The sequence below is a fragment of the Giraffa tippelskirchi genome, chromosome 4 (assembly GCF_054371585.1).
Source record: "Giraffa tippelskirchi isolate mGirTip1 chromosome 4, T2T-mGirTip1v1.2.pri, whole genome shotgun sequence".
In the NCBI taxonomy this organism is placed as follows: Eukaryota; Metazoa; Chordata; class Mammalia; order Artiodactyla; family Giraffidae; genus Giraffa; species Giraffa tippelskirchi.
This window is the reverse complement of record NC_137278.1, coordinates 203,715,071-203,736,663: the sequence shown is the minus strand read 5'-3', so window position 1 is coordinate 203,736,663 and position 21,593 is coordinate 203,715,071. Positions and strand designations below refer to the sequence as shown.

The window sequence follows — 21,593 nt, the reverse complement described above, 5'->3', positions numbered from 1 at the left end:
TGGTCTTAAGTGTGGTATTGATGACAAGTCCTGGAAGCCCCCTGAGTTCCTTCTGGGGACAGGTTGGGGGCCTTGTGGAGAAAGGGCCCTGGAGGCTCTTGTAGGGCCCCCACCCACACCTAAAGAGCTCCCTGGGACATGCATTGTCTGGTGAGAACTTCCGAAGGGCCCCGTGGCTGGGAAGCGAGTTGGCCCATCCACCGTGGGTTCTTTAGTGCAGGAGAGGGTTTTACCCCTTACACACCCATCCTGGGATGGGGAGCACTTTCCCTGGTTATTAGCCAGCTTTCCATCCTCAGTGGGGACACAGAGGGACCACAGACCTGCTTGAGTCCAAGTTGGAATCCTTCCTATCTGCAGGTGGCCACCATCTGAGTAGAAAGCTGGCCAGCCTTCCAGGAAGTCAAGGTGGGAGGAAAGGAGCTGAGACTACAAGTCAGTATTGTGCCAATGTCCTCAAATGGGCTTGTCCAAGAAGGGAGAGGCTGGTGTGCCGAGCTCTCCACCCTCCTCACCACAGGGAGAGGTGGTTGGGTGTCCTTCCTCTTTTAAGTAGCTTAGCGAGAAGCAGGCTTAGCTGCTCACTCCCTCTGACCAGGAGTTCAGTTTTCTGAAGAACAGGCTGACCAGGCCCCCTTTCCTAACAAGGATGCACCTGACAGATCTGATGGGAAAGGCAGGCTCAGGAGCCAAGAGGACGCTGGGTTGCTATATTGAGGCCAAGGCTAGAAAGACCAGGAGGGAGTTGTTCTCTGAGTGGCTGTGAAGCACCTGGAAGCATGTCTCCGGTGGTTTGGAGCAGCTGGCACATTGCCTGGAGACCCTACAGTAACCAACAGAGCCCCAGCTGAGGCTTCCTGTGGCTTGCACATGGGGTGGGCTGCTCCAGCCGTCCACTGCCCTGGGCCTCCATGAGTGGAAGGGCCAGCTAAGGCCCTAGCAAGACAGCCTCATGGGCACCTGTGGGTGAGAGGCTTAACAAGTTTATGCAGGAGTTGGGCAGGCCACCTCCAGTGACTCCTCTAGCAAAGCTGGGGTGGGACAGTCCTCTTTGGAGAGGTTGGTTGGGACCTTTTGAGTTTTCATCCCCGCCTCCAAAGCTTTGCTAGTTAAGATCTGGAAAATCACCAAAGCCACATACACCCTTGTTGCAGTGGAGAAAAATTCCCACCAAGGTCACCACCAAGACAGCCCAGCCCTGGTGTTCAAACATTTGGCCCTACCACTCTGAATACCTCCCCCTGTAGGACATGGGATCACCATGAACACTGCGTTTACAAGAGTGCCTGGTGACACATTCACATCACCTTTGTGCCCCACACTCACAATAGAACACTCTTCCCTCGACCTACTGGAGAGATGTAACCCAACTCATTGTCCAACCACATGAGTCATCTTGGGGCTTAGCTGGTGGTCCAGAGGTTACAACTCCTGCTACCAATGCAGAGGGTCCAGGTTCTATCCCTAACTTAAGGATAAGACCCAGCACAGCAGTGATTAAAAAATCATTACCTATGGCCCAACAGTGTCAGGGGAAAAAAATATCTGCATTTCAGTACTGACAACCACAGCAATTAAGACTGGGGGATTCACTAGGACTCTTCCAAAGGCAACACACCAGACTGTGCAGTAATACTTTCACTACAAAATAATTTATTAAAACACAGCTTCAGCCTCCTATATACAAGCGCACATACTCCTGACTACCCTAACTAGGGGACCCTTTTCTTCTCCCTTGCCTTGCGAACCTCTTCTATCAGATCTTTAAGATACTGGATCTCCTTGGCCAAGGAATCTGCCTTCTCTTTCAGAGCCTCATTCTTCTTTTCTAGCTCTTTACATTCACCAGTGAGGGCCTCCTGTTCTGCCCTCTTCTTCTGGCGGTACCTAGTGGCTGCTGTCTTGTTCTGCTCCATTTTCTTCAGTTTCTTGTCTAGCTTCTCACCCTTTACTTTTGCTGCTACCATCTTCTCTCCAGGAGGGTCGTAGGGTTTGGGGCGGGAAGAGCCACTGAGGGCACCTAAAGATAGCAGGCTCTTATTTGGAGAGCCCCTGGAGGTGGAGGGGCTATGCTGGGGAGAGCCCAGAGAGGAGTCAGGGCTCATACAGATGCCACTATCATTATCTGAGGGGGCATCCTCCTCCTTTATGCACTGAGGGACCACAGTAATGTAAGTGGTGGAGTCTGGCTTGCTATCTCCTTCAGAGATAACCACTTCACTGCTTAGCTCTAAACTAAAGGAATGATCTGGAGTGGAAGACAGGGCCCCTGGGGAAGGGGGAAGAGGTTGCAAGAAAGTGAAGGGGGCACCCTGATCAATTGTTGGTAAACTTTCTTGAAGATGGCCAATTCGGTTCACTATTTGGGGGGGCTCCTTGTTAGTCTCCTGGAATAGGGGATCAAAGAGATCACACGTGTCATCCAACGTGGCCAAGAGCTCATCTGGCATGGTTTCCAAGTCATCCATACTAAACAGGGTATCATTAAAATCAAACTCCTTCAAATCCATTTTCTCCACCATCCAATCTGTCCCGGAGAAAGCATCCTCTGGAAGAAAAAAAGTTGGAAGAAACTTGAATCAAATGTAGGAGGCCCTATCACCAGATCCCACGAGCAGATAAAAAAAAAAATCCCTCTTACCCTTGCTGTTGTCTGAGAAACCGACCAACCCATCCTCAGCCAGCCATTCGGAGGAGCCTGCCTTAGCCTTGTCGCAGGAGAACCCATGAGGTTTGAAGTGCTTGGCCACCTCCAGGTAGTCATCTAGGAGACCTAGGCTCTCTTCAGCCCCCAAATCCGACTGGTCGAAGGGGGACACGAAGTCCCTCACGAACACCTCGCTGCTCAGGAAGCTCGTCTCGGCCATGTTGCGAGGTTTTGGTGCTTAATTCGAGGAATGTGCTTAATTCGAAGGTGTCTTTGTCGGTTACAGCAAGGCTGCTGCTGAATGCCGTGAAAAGCCTGGATAGCAATTAGAAACAGAGTCCCATAAGAAATCAGCTGGTCCGAGAATTTCATCTTCTCATCCATTAGGCAGGATGGCCAAATCACAACTCCACTTCGTGTTGAAAATAGGGACCACGTGGCCCCAGGGCCATGGTGTCACCCTTCCCCGAGTCTTATTAGGCTCCACAAGATGGACGCCCAGCCCTTCCCTACCGGCCACAAGAGGAAGTCGCCCCACCCTCGCGTCCAAATCCGGCCCCGGCCGCCCGGCCCCGCCCACGCCCCTCCGACTCAAGCCGCGGCCGCCGCCCTGCCCCGCCGCCATCTTTGCTGCCACGTTTCGCGGGACGCCAGATGGGACTCCGGTGGGTTTCGGGGAGCCCGGGGCTGCCCAGGGCTTCGCTCCACGGCGAAAGGCCGCGGTCTCCCGACACAAGGGCGCCGGCGTTTTGGGGACACCCAAGCAGCAGGAGTCACGCGTCCTGGGCGCTCGTAAAACCGCTTCCCCCTCCGCGACGCCACCAGGCCGTCGACCGCGCCCAAGCAGGCGAAAACCCCTCACCGACCCGGGGGCTCACGGCCCGAGAGGCTCCTCCCCAGTACTTACGCCATGGCTTAAGCCGCTGGGGGGTTGCCGCTGCAGAGCCTGGTGCTGCTGCCGCCGCTGCAAAAGCCGATGCTGCCGCAGGCACTGCTGCCTCTAATACGCCATGGTGGCCGCGGACCCTAGGGGAGCGGGAGGAGACAGTGCGCACTTGCCCGAAGGAACTACATCTATCGGCGAGAGGAAGAAAAAATGGCGGCAGCAAGCGAGCGCGGATCCTTTATAGACTCTGCCTCTGAGGACGCATCACAGACCACATCCTTCCGCCGCCGTCACGTGACTCGCGTCTCCCGCCCACGTATTGTCATCTATCCGTCGCCCCGACCGTTTCCAGTTCTTCGACTTTTATGTTTAGGCCGTACCAGTGAAGAGGGAATGAGTTGTTTGTTTTTTTTTTTTACTTACGGCCTTAAGAAAAAGCTGCACTTCTTTACAAGAGTTTTAAGATCAAAGAGTCACTCCAGGCCGCCGCCAGAGGGCGCGGAGGGATCCCTACACTCACTTCCGCCGTCGGCCCGAGGGGCGGAGAAAGAAGTCTTTCACCCCAAGAAAGGTATTTATTGTGAAGTACACGGTCTCCTGGTTCTCGCGCGAGATAGTGGAGGAGGGAGCGCGTCGAGATGATTGGTCAGGCACGGTGAGTCATATATATCTCCATTTTCTATTGGTTCAAGCTCCGATCTGCGCGGGAAGGGGCGGAGCGGCCGGTGAGGTTCTCGCTGTCTGGCGCAGTCGCCCACTCGTTTTTTCCTGTGGTAACGCTTTGTATTTGTTTTCTCCTACCCGGAACGGGTCATGATTGCCTGGGGCATCCCTGGCCTAGTGCGTCCCAAATAATGGCGTTAGGTCCCGGTTTTGCAGTCCTTTCCTGCCCTTCTCAGTGAAGCCCCGAACTAGCGACCAATTTCAGGCCAGAAGATAAAACTAAGCAAAAGAAAGCGTCGCTTCGTGTGTGCGTTTTCACATAGTGTCGTTTTCATGCAGACACTTGCAAATTACTGAGGACTGCAAGCCCTTCAGTAATTGAAAAGGTTGACTGATGACGTCAGTCTAATCGCCTCATCTGTGCCCACCTACCATCAAAGGCCAGCTCCGCGTCCCTACTCTTGACTATAAAAGTCCAGGAGATGCATAATCCTACAGCCCAATGTATTTTTACGTAATCCATTTTTCTAAAATATAAATCTGCTATTCTGTTACAGGGGGTGTTTCTTTCGGTTTATGTAGTTTCAATTCCGCTAAGAACAAGGAGAGATTTTATTAAGCTGCTGTCTCTCGGGTAGTTTCAATTATCTCGCACCGCTATAACGCCTAGGCATAACTGCTTCCCTTCAAGTCCTCCTAATGCCCAATTGCGGTAGTTTGTGTTTGGAAGCCGCCGTCCACGTCGGGATCAGCAACTTGCGCTCTCTACTGGGGAGCTGTTAAGAGTGGTGAGAAAGCCTTCCACCACCTCTCAACCCCCTTGTCAGGCCCTGTAGAGGTGGAAACCTTGAGTTTTTGCTTCCATTCACTTAAGTGAGCTCTACAAATATTATTCCTTTGAGGACTGTGATGTCAAAAATTGGGGGAGCACTGTCCTCCTGACTACTGATCATTCATTGACTTGATTCAGTCTAGCCTAACAATTTCTTTTCAGTAACAAACTGAGGACTAAAGGGATGAAGTGTTCTTGCCCCATGGAGGCAGTATTAGGTAGGAGTTGAGAGATTTTTAGGGGCAAATACCCCCAAATTTGGCTATTCTATTAGTGGAGACGTTTTGGTTGAGTGAGTTATCCTTGCTGAGTCTCAGTTTCCTGATCTGTAACATGAGGCTCATGATGAGTATGCTTAGAATGAAGTAAGATAATACATGCAAGCACTGAGCCAAAGCTCCTGGTATCTGATAAGTCCTGGATAGTTACTATTATTACTATTATTAGAACTGAGGTCTTCTGAACCTCCCAGGTCCCCCTCCCCATCTCCATTAAATCATCCTGCTTCCTCAGAGGACTATTATTTTACAGAAATGAAATCAACAACTATGAACAACTGGTATAGGCAAAGCATACTAGACGCGGTTTTTCTTTCCCCTTGGGGAATCACAAGTATCTCGACATACATAAAGCATCTAGTCTTTCTGTGCAAAGACAGTAAGAACCCCTGAGCCACTACTCAAGTCTTCCAAAGGTGTAACCAAGGACCCTGGGGAACATGTCCTTCATTTGCTGTATGGAGGGAACTGTCAGTGCTTCTTGACAGATGACCATATAGATGGCTGAGAATTAATCCCGCTCCAGGCTGACACCGCAGAGGGGTGGGAGAATGACTCCAGTGGCAGGTCATCCCATCCTTTCCATTATGGTAACCCAGTTCAAAGTTTCTCCTACCTGCAAATGGAGAACCAGCCCCACTCCTGTAGGAAAATGTTTCATACCACACACACAAGCCAAAGATGTTGGAAACTTTTTATTTTCATCTTCCCATGCTGTAGACAGACAGCACGTTCCCTGGCTTTATTTCCTCCCTGAAGGAGAAAAAGGATAGTAGTTGTCTGGGTCTCAGGGCTAAGCTGCTTCTCTCTGGACCTAGCAGAGACAGGACAGAAAAGACGGGTGACGGATTCCAGACCTATCCGGCAGACATATTAACCGCTTATTGAAGGGCAGGCAAGTGACTGGAAGGCAGGTTGTGGACTTGGCCTCAGGGGTGAAGAATAGAGAGCATGAGGTGACTATAAGGAAAAGGTAAACAACACACTGTATACAGTTAACCCCAGAACACACACCTCCGGTATTTTGGCCACTTCGAATCAGCTAAGTGTATCTATAAGGGCTACAGCCCCACAGCTCTAGTCCTAAGTCCTCTTACCATTCTCTTTGGCTTTAAGCTTCTGCTCGAAGGTCAGGATGCTAACACATCCTGTGAGAGCAGTTCTCGGCCAGGGTCATAGTCTCAAAGATGTGCCACAACAGAGCCTCTGGACACACAGTGGGGATCCCCGCTCACATAACCCCATCCCCAACCCTCTCCAGGGCCTCTTGATCCCGAAGCCAATTCCTCATCAAAACCATTTGCATTCTCAACTTAAGTGAAGTACCAGGGAGCAAAACCAGCCAATCAAGAATATGAACAGGAGCAGACCACAGGGGCTGAGCCCAGGAGGAAAGATTATAGACAACACAATTTTTCCAAACATGAGCTTCAGTTGTTTTTTTATTTGGAAAAAAAAGTCACAACCAAGAGGATAAAGTACTTTGTACTGAACTCATGTTTTAGGAAAGGGCAACAGGGAAAACCAAAATACACTTTGGAATTGATTGGGTTTTCGAGATGATGAGTCTTTTTTCAAGCATTAAGCCAACTATGTGGTTTGCTAACCTAGATGGTGCAAAAGAATTTCCAGATGGAGTAGAAGCAGGTGCTGTTACTTCAGGCAAAGGTTTGACAGTTACGGGGTAGAAAGGCAGAAAGGTGGGAAAAGGCCCTACATCTTTCCCCAAAGATGAAAAAAAAAATGTGTGTATGTGCCGACGGGGGTGGGGGTCCCCTCTTCCATCCAAGAATCTCAAAGCACTGAACTGTTGTCCACATGTGATGATGGGACTTGCCCCATCTCAGTCAGCAAACCCACCAGGGCTAGAGTCAAGAATTGCCACTGCTTCTAGTTCTGAGGACCGCTAAGAGATTCTTGCTTGTGAAATGGCAGAGTTAGGCATTTTGGTTTTGTGAAAACAGGTAAGAGACAGAGCTGCCTGTAGAAGGATGCTCAGAGATAAACTCAAATCACAATTACACTTGGCTTAGATGATTTGGGATTTGGTCTTTAACGTCTTTTGTTTTTTGAGTCTCCATCCAACGTCTTATATGGAATTTGGTCAGAGACACCTGCTTGGGAAAATTCCAGGTTTTCTAATATTCACATGGGGAATTTCACATGGGGAATTTCACATGGGGAAAACCAGATCCTTCCTCTGAATGAAGAAAAACCCATGCTTGTCAAACACTTGTAGTCCTACCCTTTTTCTTCTGATGACAGCAGATGGGTGCATCAGTGCTCGGCTCCACCCCACACCCTCTACACCAGTCACCCAGGATGGTACTCAGGCATACAGAGCATTTTAAACTCCCAGTCTGACTCTGATGAACAGCCAGGATGGAGAACCTCTCTCAGGGTTCTGAGCTGTTAGTTTTTCATTCTCTCTTAACGTCTTCATACAAAGAAAACAACTGAACCATTTTAGGGAGCCTTTGCATGTATGTGAGAGAAGAGACAGGAAAAGTCTCTAAATATGGCCAACATTAACCCTACTGCTCAACCTACTAAACTATGACAAAAAAGGGGACAGGAATCTCTACCTTAAATTCAAAGGGAAGCTAAAGGTTCCGATGCTATTTAAAGAGTCATTTCATGTCGCTGTCATTGGAAACGAATGTGACAGCTGCAGAGAGCTTCAGAATCTCATTGATGGAGAGGTAGTAAGAATAAAAATAAGATTTGATGGGAGAACAAAATACTGGATGGGCAGATCAGAAATAGAATCATCATCATCCTCCTCCCGCCACAAACAGGAGAAAAAAAAACACAGAACAAGAAGATGCACTGACATTGTATATTAAATATTCCTCCCCACTCTCAGGATACTTTTTACATTGCAATAAATAGTGCAATTTTAGCAGCAGGAAACAAGAAGGAATGTGGGAAGTACCCACCCCCCTCTCACGTGTTCTAGCTGTGTGCTCTCTTCCTGGGTAGCACCGATCTCCCCAGGTGCTGGGTGAGAGACGGGATGGAGGGAAGAGGTCTGTGCATGTCTGCCTGCCCTCTGGCCTCTCGCAAACAGAGTTTGCCTGCAAACCAACTGGCCTGCAGAGTTAGGCAAACACTCCCTCACGTTCTTATGGCACACACTGGGGATCGAAGGGCTGGCTGTCGGACCTGTTCTTGCTCTAAAGCAACATCCAAGAAAGGCAGGCCTGACGGGAATGTGGTCATTGATGTTCAGCTGTCAACCTCGAGCACTAAGACTGTGTCCTTGAAGGCCTTGTCCTCGTTGGCAACACGGCAGGGAGGGGCCAACAGCAGCCCTTCACTCCTTGTCTGCCTGACACCTGCACGCAGCAGTGCTGGGTGGGACCAGCCCCAGGTGAGGCACAGACATCAGACACACAGACCCCACCGCCACCTCCAGGTTCCCCCCCTCTGCACTCTCACTGATGGCCACTAAGAAACACGATCTCCAAATAACTGCATCCAGTTTATCGTGAGCCTTCACTCCCGTGTGCGGCAGCCACCAGTGTGCCCAGGAGACCTTCTCCGTCCTTCTAGATATGAATTGGTCAAGAGGTGGGGGGTGGGCTTCTTTTTTCCAGGAACTTGGGTCAAAGACCAGCTTTTCCACCAGTTTTATCCCCGGAAATCCTAAATACTGTCTGAGCACTCTCTGCAGAGTTGAGTTTGAAACATGCAATCCTAACTTCAGTGACAGTCAACTGCAAGGCAAATCAATTACGCAGATGCTCTCCAGGAAAAAAGAGCAACAAACAAGGTGTGAACAGGTGGGGAAGATAAGAGCAGACACCGAAAAGGGGCAGGCGGCACAGCCCACACGACCTAGGCCAAGATGCAAAATACCAAGTGGTGCCACAACTCAGGCCGGGGCTCCACCTTCTCAATTCATTCAAGGAAAACTAGCCTGGAGCATGGGGGAGGGGAACAGTAGGGAGCACTGGTAACAAAAATTGAAATGGTAGGTGAGAAAAGAGGAGACAGAAATGTCATTCTAATCAGCATGAAGTGAGCAGGGTGATGACCAGCAAGACAGGAGGCACCTAGGGACCCTGTGAGGCACAGCTATGTAGCCAAGTGTTTCTAACGGAGAATCAGGGGCCTGAGCACCCGACACCTGCTCTGGCCTTCACCTGCCCTACGTCTGCAGCAGCACCTCCGGCTCAGATAACGAGCAATAAAGAGTGTATCCTAATTCGTCTATTTCCTCAGGGGTGAGCTCTGCAAATAAGTTCACCTTGGGGTTCAGGACACTGGGCAGAACTCCGGCCTCTAAGTGGCTGATGAGCCCCCTCAAGGCCTGCAGGAAGCGGTCGGCCAGCACGTCTGGGGACCAGTCAGCCTCCTCCTGGGCCAAGTGGAGGATGACATTGGTGAGCTGGCTGGCAGTGAGGCGGCCCAGGGCCGGAGTGGACTTGCATATGGCCTTGAGGATCTTGAGGCACAGGGAGCGGCAGCCCGAGTCGGCCTGGTCCAGGGCCCGCAGGCGTGCCGTCTCGGCGGGACGCAGGCTCAGCCGCCACAGGTTGTCGTACTGGGCTAGCCGGTGTGGTTTGGCCACCAAGACAGTGTCACCAAGGGTCACTGATGGCAGGAAGTCAATGACAAGGTGCTTGTCACGCTCATACTGCACTTCCAGAGTCAGGGCCTCTGGGGGCGGGGCTGGTCGAATCACATAGTCCAAGAGGGACCCGATGGCTGGCCAGTTGATGGAGCCAGCCACTACCTTCTCAAACGTGTCTGCCACCGTCTTCGGAGAGAGGTAGCCCCCTACTACACAGCGGTCCCAATAACTGCTACCACGAGGAAAATACTCTGGGTTCTCCCGGCGAACTAGAAAGAAGCCAGGGACATTCATGATGGTGTCCTCCCCGGGGATACACGACCACAGGTTTGGCTCCAATACGAGGGGCACGATGAGTTGGATGTGGTCAGCTGTCACCACCTGTTGTAGCAAAATTAAAAAGGGTTTGAGGATGGGATGACCCAGAGGGATGGGATGGGGAGGGAGGTGGGAGGGGGGTCCAGGAAGGGGAACACATGTAAACCCATGGCTGATTCATGTCAATGTATGGCAAAAACTACTACAATATTGTAAAGTAATTAGCCCCCAACTAAAATAAATAAATTTATTTAAAAAAAAAAAAAGGGTTTGAGGGACTTCATCTCCTCAAGAGACAAGTTTCCCCAAACACAGGTCTCACCATCTTGTATCCCCCACCACCCCCCGCGCCCAGCAAAAAAGGAAACTAAAAATTCTTGCACGTGACCACATCAATTCAGAGTGAGGACTTAAACCCAGGTCTGTTAGACCTTAGAGCCTGTGCTCATTCCACACACTTCACTGTCTCTGGACCCAGAAGTACATATGACATCCTCCATGCCTTCAAGATCCCTGAAGACAGAGGGCCAGAAAGGAGAAACTGGGACAAGAATAAGGAAGGAGGAAGCCTCTGACAGCTTCCTAGAAGTTGTATGACTGAAAAAAGGTTAAAGGCAGGGATCAAATGCTACCACAATGTGCATAATTCAGAAGCAGTAAGACTAATCATTTTTGGCAAGCCTGGGACACTGATCTTCTGCCCCAATGGCACTATTGAGAAGCAGTGTAGTCAGAACCACCCTACCCTTCGTAAGCACCCCCTGCTTACCTGCAGGTCATCATAGAGGCTGCCACTCAGGTACATGTCCCGAAGTGGCATGTCAGGCAACTTGGCCCGCAGGAAGCTCCGGAGCTCGGCACATATGTCCACAGCGGCTTGCTTGGCCCGAGCCTGCTCGCCGGCAGGGATGGCCGCCCGGTTCCGGTAGTAAGTGAGAAGTTTCTCCTGCAGGGACATGCGGAGTCGTGACTTCTTCAAGTCTACCTGGCCCTTCCTGGCCAATGGCTTGGGCCGGGGTGGGCAGAATGTATCTGCCAAGGCAAGAGAGAGAGGCCCGTGAGCTCATCCCGTGCTTGCTCATCCACAGCAGCCTCAGCCCCAGAGAGGAGAAGGGCTTAGCACAAAAGGCCAGCATGGCACCTAGTGTGTGTCCTTAAGAAACGTGTCAAGGGCAGGAGTAGCACCGCGAGCCCGAGGTGAGTCCCAGAGGGTAACAGCCTTCCTCACCTGTGTCGAAGGCAGAGGAGCCTGTGGGAAGAGCCTGCAGGGACCTGCTCAGGCCTGCCTTCATGTCCTTGTTGAGCAGTCGGGGAGAGCCCATCCAGTTTGGTTCCTCCCAGCTCCTTTTCCCTGAATGGCTCAGGCGGGTGGGGCTGGTGGGGGCGCTGATCGCCCTGTCATACATCTGAAAGAGCAGAGGACCCAGCACGTGGACCTTCTTTCCTGCTTCCCACCAGTTCTGCCATAATGAGTTCCACTACTACTTTTCAATAACATCGTTTTATTCTAGATTATGGAATGCTTTGCTCCACACAGAAAATCTCAGGAAATACTAAATCATATAAATAAGTGAGAAACACATTTAACCATAATGTCACAACCCAGAAAAAAAAACTCAGAATTTCTGCTAGTTCTATTCATAAGAGTCTGCTGGGTGACTAGGGACACCCCCTCCTCCTCCTCCTCTTCCCTGGACATGGGTCAGACCTGTGCCCCTGCTGGGCTTGTACTCAGGGCCACCTCTCTGTCCTGGGGGCACAGGCACCAACCTGACCCCACAAGGAGCAGCCAACATCTGAGCCACGCCCCATCGGTGCTGCAGGAGCTCAGCCTTTCCAGGTCTGGCAGTACCCACTTCGGGACACAACAGGGTCTGACAGGCTAAGTGCTGTGCTGTGTGCTTAGTCGCTCAGTCGTGTCTGACTCTTTGTGACCCCATGGGCTGTATCCCGCCAGGCTTCTCTGTCCAAGGGATTCTCCAGGCAAGAATACTGGAGTGGGTTGCCATTTCCTCCTCCAGGAGATCCTCCCAACCCAGGGATTGAACCCAGGTCTCCTGCATTGCAGGTGGACTCTTTACCACCTGAGCCACCAGGGAAGTCACAGCAGGAAACACCTATTAATATTTTGGTGTATTTCTTTCTGGAAATATGTATTTATATAATTAGCATCTTCCTCTACATATACCTTGAAAAACTGATTTTTTACTTGTCATTTTTATCACTCCCCATATCACTAAGAATCAATCAGGGTTGAACAATATGGTACAATTTCTGATGATACAACACTGTACCTTATCAATGCACCGTAATGTCAAACACCAATCCATTTATTTAACAAACACATCACTGAATGGCTACTCTGTGCCAGACCCTGTTCTAGGTGCACAAAAGAAAGCCGTTTCCCGACCCAATTCCTGCCCTCATGGAGTCTGCAGTCCAATACGGGGATTTAGGCAATATATAAGGTGTTAAGAGTAAAGCAGGAAAGGGAAATGGGAAATATATGTGTGGTGAGGGTGCTGCTATTTTAAGTAAGGTGGTCACAGAAGGCTATTTTGGTTATTTGCAATTTAACCCTGGAATAAACTTCTTTGTATTTCCAATAGTTTCTTTATAGCAGGATCCTAGAAGCACATTTACTTAATTCTCTTAAGGTCTTGTCTAATAATGTCAAATTGCCACGTTACATTCCCATTAGCAATATCACGGTCTTATTCTAGGTCAGCTCCACTTGGCAGCCTCACCACCTCTCCAATGCCTGGCCCGGGCTGAGTGCACTTACCCGCTTAACCGCCAGCGTAGCGATGCCCAGCATGGCTGCTCCTCCCACCCCTAGCACCAGCCGGGCGTTGGAGAGCACAAAATCGATGGCCGTCCCAATGCCATTGTCATCCTTCTTGCTTTTGCGCTCACCAGAGCCTGCCATTGCGCACCTGAGGACGAAGGCAGAACACAGCTGTCACCACCTGCGACCCTGAGAACCAGGCCTCCTCCTCCCTCCCGCTTCGGGCCAGTCCAGGGTACTCTTGAGTTCCAGCAAACCAAATCTTCCTGGTAGAGCTCTAGCACGCCACGTTGTCCTCAATGTACCTGGATGCAGGCAGAGGAAATGATCATGCTAGTTATGGGAAAACCACCTCACCTATCTATTGAGATTATAGACAGCACTAAGCTCACTGCTCTTCCTTGTATCAGAGTGAAGACCCCACCACTCAACACAATCCTCCGGACCCTTTCCCAACCCTATAGTGCAGATAGTGCTTTGATCCATTGCTTGTGGAAAGTCAGATCAGAGAAGGTCTAATTTAATTAGAGGCAGCCCATCTTAGTCCCATCACATCACCTCACACATAGGGGGGTGACTTGTCAGAGGTCTCAGAGAAAGGAAGGATGGAGCCACGTGCACAACTCACAACTCCTAGCAGGATGCTTCTCCTCCTCTATCATGTCTACCCTTGCCCAGATCAAACTGTTCCTATTCTGTGTACTTTCTGCGAGTAACAGTAACAACAATGACACGGACTGAATACCCTGGCACACGGAGATGTAACTACAACTCCATGCGTGAGGAAGGGCCAAAGAAGAAAAGAACTCTCTGTGGACAGTCCTACTTGACAAATGCTGTTTCTTGGGGAGAGTGTGCAGGGGGACCACGAGAAGCTCAGGTGAGCCTGGCACTGAGACAGAGACTGAGAATAAACAGGCGCTGGAGACTGAGCTGTTAACTGGAAAACAAAAAAATCCACCTGCTCACATGCACCTGAGAAATGAACTAAAAATGTGGTCACCGAGTGGAGTTCAAAAGCACAATGCAGAAGAGGCTGGCCTCCGTACAGTGTTCCAGCGAGGTGAGCTCCCCTTGGTTCCCTGGCAACAACGGGGTCATCCTGACCGAAGTTCCCCTCATCCCCCAAAAAACCCATTTCCCATGGAGTTAGAACCCTGGGCCCAACCCAGATGAAGGATGGCAGAGTGGCTCGGATCTGAACACGGCGCTTCACACTGCTTCTCTCTTCTGCCTCCCGTGTCCTGTGTGCCAGGAACTACGTAGAAACAGCTGTGTACCATTCACCCGTATACCCAGAATGGGAGGACAGAGAGACAAGATCACTGGTGCACTGTCCAGTGTGACGTAGCTTCTTTCTAATACCCTTACAGCCGAGTACTACTCACCTCACATCGCATGCTTCGTGCCTCCCTCACCCGACTTCACTCATTTCAGCAAGAGTTGCAGTCAAGTATTACTTTTTCTCTAACTAGAATTTAGCTGGCACTTTTAGTTGGCACTTTTCTGTTCTCTTCTCCACCTTTTACAGTTAGTAGACACTTCGGGTTCAGGGACAGAATGAGAAACTACTTGGCCAAATTAAATATACCCCCACTTCAAATGCTCAGAGCAAGCAAGGCTGAGAAGAGAGAAGCTCTGTATTTGCAGATGGGGTCAGGCAGGAACTCTAGCCGTCATCATCCCTCCAGCAGCCACCACTGAGACAGAGATGAGACATAGATGTCCCCAAGGCAAACTAATCCAATCAGGACAAAGTTGACAGGTGCCCATACATAATGATGACCACTGTTTTGTGTGTGTGCTGAGTCGTGTCTGACTCTGCGACCCCATGGACTGTAGCCTGCCAGGCTCCTCTGTCCATGGAATTCTCGGCAAGAATAATGGAGCAGGTTGCCGTTTTCTATTCCAACCACTGTTTTATTTCTTTTAAAACAAAAGGCTCTTTAGGGATGTATTTACAATAGGGAGAACCATCTCCTAAATGATCTTTGCATGTGACACAGCAGAGCAAGAAGGGCACAGCTCTCCTCTGCACAGAAGCTGGAAGGAGCATCTCTGGGCCATTTAGTCCTTGACCCTCTGATGGCTGGTGAGAATGAGTCAGTGAGGTGGCACGACAGAAGAGGCTGGATTTTAGAGTCAGAAATCTTGAGTACCTGCCATTGAGCCCTGACTAATTAGCTGGGTGACCTCAAATGAGTTACTCAACCCCTCAGCTATGTAAAGGGGATAATGACGCCTGCATGGCCTACATCACAGGGTTGTAGTGAGGACAACATAGCTACTAAAATACTGTATGTGAACATTTTATAAACTGTAAAAGGACTCTACAAATGTGGGCTATCATTAAGTCTTTTACGATTTCCATCCACATGACAAAGGTCACGTTTTCCAGAAGGCACTCAGCAATTCAGACTGTCCTGTGAGGTCCATTTCACCTTCTGAGATGGAGCCAGGAACGGTCTCTGAAACCCACACGGATGCCATCCTGGGCTTGAGACCAAAACTACTACGCTGAGCAGACTTGGGAAAAGGCTTTTCTACACCAGTGCAGTATATTCCCTGCCCCATCCAAGGACCAGGTGGTGCGGACGACCTAGCAACCAGCAAGAAGAGAGAACACCCACAAGCTCCCCCAGGGAGATCAGAGTTTCTATTCTAAAACTGAACTCAACCTTTTCCAGTTGAAACTACTTATCCACAGTATACCCTCCACTCAGGCCATGCTCTACTAGCTGGGAGCTGGTGAGGGGTAGGAACTCTGCCTAACAAGGGGAAAGAGCCTGGGTTCTTGGGCAATTATGAAGGAGCGCTGTGGTTTAGTTTCAGTTTTACGAGATGAAAAAGCTCTGGAGATCTGTTACATCACAAGATGAATATTAACACCACTCAACTGTACAAATACAAATAGTTAAAGTATTTAAAAAAAAGAGGAACTACGCTGAGGATGCAGAATGTGAACTCTGTTAACATTTCAGACAAGGTGTTTAACCTGTCTCCTCAGATACAAGAATGGGAATGGACATACTCACCACCCCGTGTATTGGCAGTGGGGGTGATGAGTAACAGTGGCCCTGTGGCTTCCTAGGATGACGGCACAGAACTCTGAACGTTCCATCTTATTTTACTTGAAAAGGTCGTATGACTCAAACTAAACATCACCTGGCTTAAGTATGCATGATAAGAACTAACACACATTGAGCATGTTCTGGGCATTTTTCCTCCTCGTTGCGCTCTCACTCTTCACGACAATCCCATGAGGTCAGTTACATTGTTATCTCCCACTGTCAGATGAAGAAACTGAGGCAGAGGTCAGGTAACTGGCCCAAAGTCACCATGTGAGTAAGCTGGGCAGTTGTGAGTTGACCTAGAGCTCACGGTGCTGGGGTGCAGTTTATAGGGGTCCCAAACAGCCTGCAGCCCCACCTTGTACCCATCTGCTCTCCACGCACCACTAGACCATATGCCCCAGGGGCATTCTGGCTCATTTACTGCCCCCAGGGCCAGCAGTACTTGACAGACGGGACTTGACGCATCTGTTCCACCAATGAGCTACTAATTCTATGGGTTTTTTTTTTTTTTTGGTTTTTGGAGGAGGTAGTGGCTGCAACCTGTAACCCAACTCACACTCAAAATAGACTCTGAACACAAAGTCTTAAGTACTCACTTCCGCTTTCCCTATGCAGGCAGGCCCTCGTGGGCATCACATCCCACCTGCCCTTTACTCCCAAAGACAGGTCTGCCAATCAACCCACTGGCTGAGGAGAACCCAAAACCATTACACAAGGCTCCTCCGGCCTTCCCTCTCTGTTGAAACCAGTACCCTCTACCCAGCTGGCATGCCTTCCACCTCAAAGTCATCCTTCATTCTCTCTCCTCCTGCTGCACCAGCCCCCACTTGGTAAAGTCCCCTGCTGCCCACATTGTACCTACATGCAGCTACCCCACCACCTCAGTCCCTCCACTCATCTGCTCAGATTCACCCCCTCTGGGGCCTCTCACCGATTTATTCTGCATGCTGCCACTGCCCTGACCCCTCATCCACACCACTCCCCGGCTGACAAAGCTGTGGTGCCCAACTCCCACCCCCCCCACAATCAGGTATCATGACTTCTCAACAGGAGATTCGATGTCCTTCCAGACCTGGCTCAGTCTCAACTCCGGTCACCTGCCTTACAGGTACACAATTCGAGCTACTCCAGACTCAAGTTTCCAGACTACAAAATGTGATTTTCACTTCCTCACTTGCTCATTCTTGCCCATCTGCCCAATGAGCTTCTACTTCTTGTTTGAGGCAGACCTCCAGTGTCCTCTTTTCTACAGCTACCTGTGATTCCCTGCCCCCTGCCCTGCTCTCCAGGCATTTTTGGCCCCTTCCCTGTCTATAAGCTCTTGACCCACCTCTAGTCCAGAGCTACCTCCTGCGGATCGCCACATCAGACCTGTCCCTAGATGGGTCACATCGTTCATCTCTACCTCAGAGCTTACCATGATGCCAGGGCAGGCCCTCTGGAAAAGTTGCTGAATTAAATACAATCATCAGGTTACAGTGGAACTTGCTGATTACACTGGCATGACAGGAAGCAGCTCACATACCACTGGCCAAGAACCATTAAAGTACTCTGTGCATTTTCTCATTAACTCTTGCAATAAGCTGAAGAAGTAGGTACTAGTTTGGTGGTGGTGCTCAGTCGTGTCCTCTTTACGACTCCACTGTAGCCCGCCAAGCTCCTCTGTCCATGGAATTTTCCAGGCAAGAACACTGGAGTGGGATGCCATTTCATCTACAAATGAGGAAATGGAGGCGTAGACAGACCCAGTGATTTGCCCTAAATCCCATAGTTGTTAGCAGCAGTGCTAGGAAGGCAGTCCTCTGAGGTCTGGACACTATGCTTACTTTAAGAGACTTTTGAAACAGTATAGTTATGTTTACAGCTTCTCTGGTGGCTTAGTTGGTAAAGAATCTGCCTGCAGTGCGGGAGACCCCAGGTTGGGAAGATCCCCTGGAGAAGGAAATGGCAATCCATTCCAGTATTCTTGCCTGGAGAATTCCATGAACAGAGGAGCCTGGTGGGCTACAGTCCATGGAGTCGCAAAGAGTAGGACTGGATTTAGTGACTAAACCACGTAGTTATGTTTGGGGGAACATGATCTAACCATCAAGAGAACTGAATCCACTGAAAAATGAGCCAGATGGAACAATATCTAAGTTTTAACCAGTAACTTTTCTAGCATTTTCATACATTAAATGTTCTATGAAGAAAAATGGTCTCCTAGTAGGACTTGAAACTAAGGGCCTTTTTAACTGGGAACATTTTATAAGGGAACATTCTGTTATTTATGTTGGCATTTCCTTCAGTATGCCTAAAGAACTTTGGCCACTAAAAGGAAAGATTCTCCCTTTCCTGGTCCCCTGTATCAGAAAAAATGAAACCTACAGGAACACAGGCCTACCTACCTGAGGCTTCTTAATGCATCTGTGAGATGGAGGTGGGAGAGAGGCAGGCGTGTCTCTGGAAGGCACCTTTGTCCTCTTTCCCTTGGAATTAGGATGGGAGGGGAAAGGAGAGGATCCTAAATGATCCCTCCCAGCTTGCTGTGGAGGAAGACCAGGCCCTTTTCCAGCTGCTTCTCCCGGGCCTCAGGATCCTCCAGTTTCTGATTTTTCCGGAACTCACGGCGGATGGAGGCAAGGTAGAAGTCTCGATCAGTGTAGCGAAGCTGACGGCCTTGGCGAAGCAGAGCCCGGTAGAGACTCAGCACCGCCTCTCGGCTCCATGAGGCCATGGGGGACTGACAGGGGCTGGGCGTCAAGCTATACACAGGAGGGAAGAAGAGAAGCCTAGAATCAGAATTAATGATAGAAGGGGACTACACTGTTGTTCTTGTTCCTTCTCCAAGGGGATCTTCCCCACCCAGGGATCGAACCCACATTTCCTGCATTGGCAGGTGGATTCTTTACTGCTCAGCCACCAGGAAAGCCCAGAAGGGCCTATGAAAGTGAAATGTGAAAGTGTTAGTTGCTCAGTTGTGTCTGATTCTGCAAACCCATGGACTGTAGCCCGCCAGGCTCCTCTGTCCATGGGATTCTGCAGGCAAGAATACTGGAGTGGGTAGCCATTCCCTTCTCCAGGGGATCTTCTTGACCCAGGGATTGAACTCAGGTCTCCCGTGTTGCAGGCAGATTCTTTACCATCTGAGTCACCAGCAATTCTGTAGTTCTTAATCCAGGTCTCAGAGACCCCCTCAAGGTCACACTGTGACTTAGTGGCAGGGCCAGGACTAGATCCCAGCCTACACACTCCTCCTTCTGGGAAACTACCAGTTACACTGAAAGGTCAGGGACTGGAAGCTATACTACCTGGGCTTGAATCTTGGCTCTGCCACTTAACTGCCATATGATTTTGGGCAAAGTACATAACCTCTCTGAGCCTGTTTCCTCTCTTGTAAAACAGAGATAATGCTATCTACATTTATATACTGCTATGTAGTTTTATGCTAATAGTACTTACCCCACAGGGTTATTTTGAAACTTGCCTGAGATATCGCATGTAAAGCAAAAGAAAGTGAAAGTATTAGTTGCTCAGTCATGTCCATCTCTTTGTGACCCCATGGACTGTAGCCCGCCAGGCTTCTCTGTCCATGGCATTCTCTAGGCAACTGGAGTGGGTTGCCATTTCTTCCTCCAGGGGATCTTCCCAACCCAGGGGTTGAACCCCGGTCTCCTGCATTGCAGGCAGATTCTTTACCATCTGAGCCACCAGGGAAGAAGTACGCATAATATATCTTCACCACAAGGGACCTCAGTCATACTTGAATCCTAGCACCAACACTTAGGAAGCTGATTACCCTGGGCAAGTTTCTTAACCTCTCTGGGCTTACCTTAGTTCCTCATTTGTAAAATGAGGATTAAAACTGTATTTTCCCTATGGTTCGTATGAGGATTAAACGTGGTTAGAATAGCACTCAGCATATGCCAAGCCATCTATTGGGGCAGCTATGATTAATGCTACCTCCCCTGTGTGTGTAAGTGCTCAATAAGTATGAGATTTAGTTACACATAAACCACCATCATCTACCTTCAGTAACAATAAACCTTTACAGAACCACGGAGTGTTACCATTTGTAAAGTGCTTTGTCATCCATTATCACATTTAAACTGAGGAACTTATGAAGTGGACAGGGTTCATAACAACAATGGTTAATGTTTATTGAGTGTTTACTATAGAGCACGCACTGGCCAAGCAGGTCCCACGTGACATCTCATTCCATCAACAATTCTAGTGTCACCAGTATCCCCATTTTAAGTGGAGGAAACTAATGCTCCCAGAGAGAAGTAACTCACCCACAGGCAGGGCTGTAAAGCGAGGTGCACTTCCGACCCCCACTCTGCCTGCCTGTGGAATGAAAACTACTGTTTGCTGGGATCTTACCATGCATACAGCACTTCTAGGTGCTGTACAAACTTTCCCAGTTCAGCGCCTGGCACATACCGAGGGCTCAAAAAATAAACGAAGGACCCTCACAACGTCCTTGTGTGGAAAAAATGATCACCTCTCTTTCTGAAATAAATGAGACTGAATGGGAGAGGTATCTGACTGGTAAAAAGGTCTGGACTTTGGGCCCAAAGTCAGCTACCGTCAGCCTCCGGCCTTGCGAGCTTGCTGCGCGAGCGTGAGCAGGACACCGTCCCCGTCCCTTTACCCTCAACTGCAGAAGAGCGCCCCTCGGCGCCAGGGGTCTCCCTGAGTGGGACAGATGAATCCAGAAATCAACAGAAAAGTGTTTTATGAAGTAGGAGGCGACTGGCATGCAAGAGCTGTTACAAGGTCGACCGCCGAATGGGCGGCTGGGTCCTGGAGGGTCCCCAGGTCCTCCCGCTACCTGGGGGGGATCGTACAGAACCGGGGTGGAGAGACCCTGAGGCTGGGGCAGGCCGGCTCTGGGGCCCCGGGAGAGCTCCGGAGGTTGGCGCAGGGCCCCAGAACGGCCCCCAGGGGAAAAGCCAGGGCAGGCTGGGGCGAGACGCCCGGTGGTCAGGTCGATAGTGTGGGCCCCGGCCGGGCTGGGGACTCAAGCAGCAACCCTGAGAGAAGGCGTGGCGAACCCCCAACCTCGGCCTTCACTCCTCCCTTCACTCACCTGAGGACCGCGCGCACTTCCTCTACTCGAGATTCGCCTCTCGCCCGGTACCTCTCCTGGGGTCACCCACCAACATGGCCCCTTTACTTCCGGGCCACGACCTTGCGCCCGGAGCTGAGAGGAGGAACCGAAGGGAGCCGGCAGGCTGACGGTGGCGGGAGGACTTCCGGTCTCCCCTGCCTAGGCCTCTCTCGGGGTGGGGCCAGGAGCCGCATCGGGCCCCGCCCCCTCGCGGGGCCCCGCCCCACAGTCCCGAGTCCCGCCTCTGTACGTGACGTCACCTAAGGATGGCCTGGCCAGGCCATTTGGACCCCGCCCAGAGGGCCCCAAACGGCCCCAGAGGGCCGCGGACAGGAGGTCCGGTGGGAGAGGGGGGGAAAGCGGGGATCAGCCGTTGTGCGGGGTGGTCCCCCAACCTGCTGTCAGCTTTGTAACCTGTCAGGCCCCAGCACTGTCT

At 50.5% G+C, this 21,593-nt stretch overlaps 3 protein-coding genes across 6 annotated transcripts; all 3 read right to left on the bottom strand.

The window, feature by feature from the left end:
• Positions 1-1,633: 1,633 nt before the first annotated feature.
• On the bottom strand, positions 1,634-3,748 carry ATF4 (activating transcription factor 4). Its single transcript, XM_081590197.1, has 3 exons — positions 3,555-3,748; positions 2,642-2,962; positions 1,634-2,548 (listed from the first exon to the last, which is right to left on the bottom strand). Exons 2-3 carry the CDS (start codon positions 2,865-2,867, stop codon positions 1,713-1,715), a joined length of 1,062 nt encoding a protein of 353 aa, XP_081446323.1. The 5' UTR covers positions 2,868-2,962; positions 3,555-3,748; the 3' UTR covers positions 1,634-1,712.
• A 2,970-nt stretch (positions 3,749-6,718) lies between these two features.
• MIEF1 (mitochondrial elongation factor 1) lies at positions 6,719-18,809 on the bottom strand. 3 transcript variants are annotated; one of them, XM_081590196.1, is made up of 5 exons: positions 18,449-18,809; positions 12,989-13,139; positions 11,432-11,609; positions 10,973-11,235; positions 6,719-10,266 (listed from the first exon to the last, which is right to left on the bottom strand). In XM_081590196.1, the coding sequence occupies exons 2-5, from the start codon at positions 13,130-13,132 to the stop codon at positions 9,460-9,462; spliced, it is 1,392 nt and encodes a 463-aa protein (XP_081446322.1). In that variant the 5' UTR covers positions 13,133-13,139; positions 18,449-18,809; the 3' UTR covers positions 6,719-9,459. The 3 variants fall into 3 exon arrangements, with proteins under 3 accessions (XP_081446322.1, XP_081446320.1, XP_081446321.1); XM_081590194.1 differs by having other exon boundaries at positions 18,453-18,809; XM_081590195.1 differs by lacking the exon at positions 18,449-18,809 and adding an exon at positions 13,231-13,291.
• MIURF (mitochondrial elongation factor 1 upstream open reading frame) lies at positions 18,453-21,329 on the bottom strand. Of its 2 annotated transcripts, XM_081590201.1 has the most exons (3): positions 21,137-21,329; positions 20,340-20,391; positions 18,453-18,836 (listed from the first exon to the last, which is right to left on the bottom strand). In XM_081590201.1, the coding sequence occupies exon 3, from the start codon at positions 18,779-18,781 to the stop codon at positions 18,569-18,571; it is 213 nt and encodes a 70-aa protein (XP_081446327.1). In that variant the 5' UTR covers positions 18,782-18,836; positions 20,340-20,391; positions 21,137-21,329; the 3' UTR covers positions 18,453-18,568. The 2 variants fall into 2 exon arrangements, with proteins under 2 accessions (XP_081446327.1, XP_081446326.1); XM_081590200.1 differs by lacking the exon at positions 20,340-20,391 and having other exon boundaries at positions 18,569-18,809.
• Between the last annotated feature and the right edge of the window lie 264 nt (positions 21,330-21,593).

Excerpts from the sequence above, each read along its gene's own strand:
- MIEF1 (XM_081590196.1), bottom strand. The coding sequence starts at position 13,132 with ATGGCAGGCTCTGGTGAGCGCAAAAGCAAGAAGGATGACAATGGCATT. Across the intron at positions 11,610-12,988 it reads CTACGCTGGCGGTTAAGCGG|ATGTATGACAGGGCGATCAG; the intron begins GTAAGTGCACTC and ends CTGCTCTTTCAG. Across the intron at positions 11,236-11,431 it reads CTCCTCTGCCTTCGACACAG|ATACATTCTGCCCACCCCGG; the intron begins GTGAGGAAGGCT and ends TTGCCTTGGCAG.
- ATF4 (XM_081590197.1), bottom strand. The coding sequence starts at position 2,867 with ATGGCCGAGACGAGCTTCCTGAGCAGCGAGGTGTTCGTGAGGGACTTC. Across the intron at positions 2,549-2,641 it reads TTTCTCAGACAACAGCAAGG|AGGATGCTTTCTCCGGGACA; the intron begins GTAAGAGGGATT and ends TTTTTCTTCCAG.
- MIURF (XM_081590201.1), bottom strand. The coding sequence starts at position 18,781 with ATGGCCTCATGGAGCCGAGAGGCGGTGCTGAGTCTCTACCGGGCTCTG.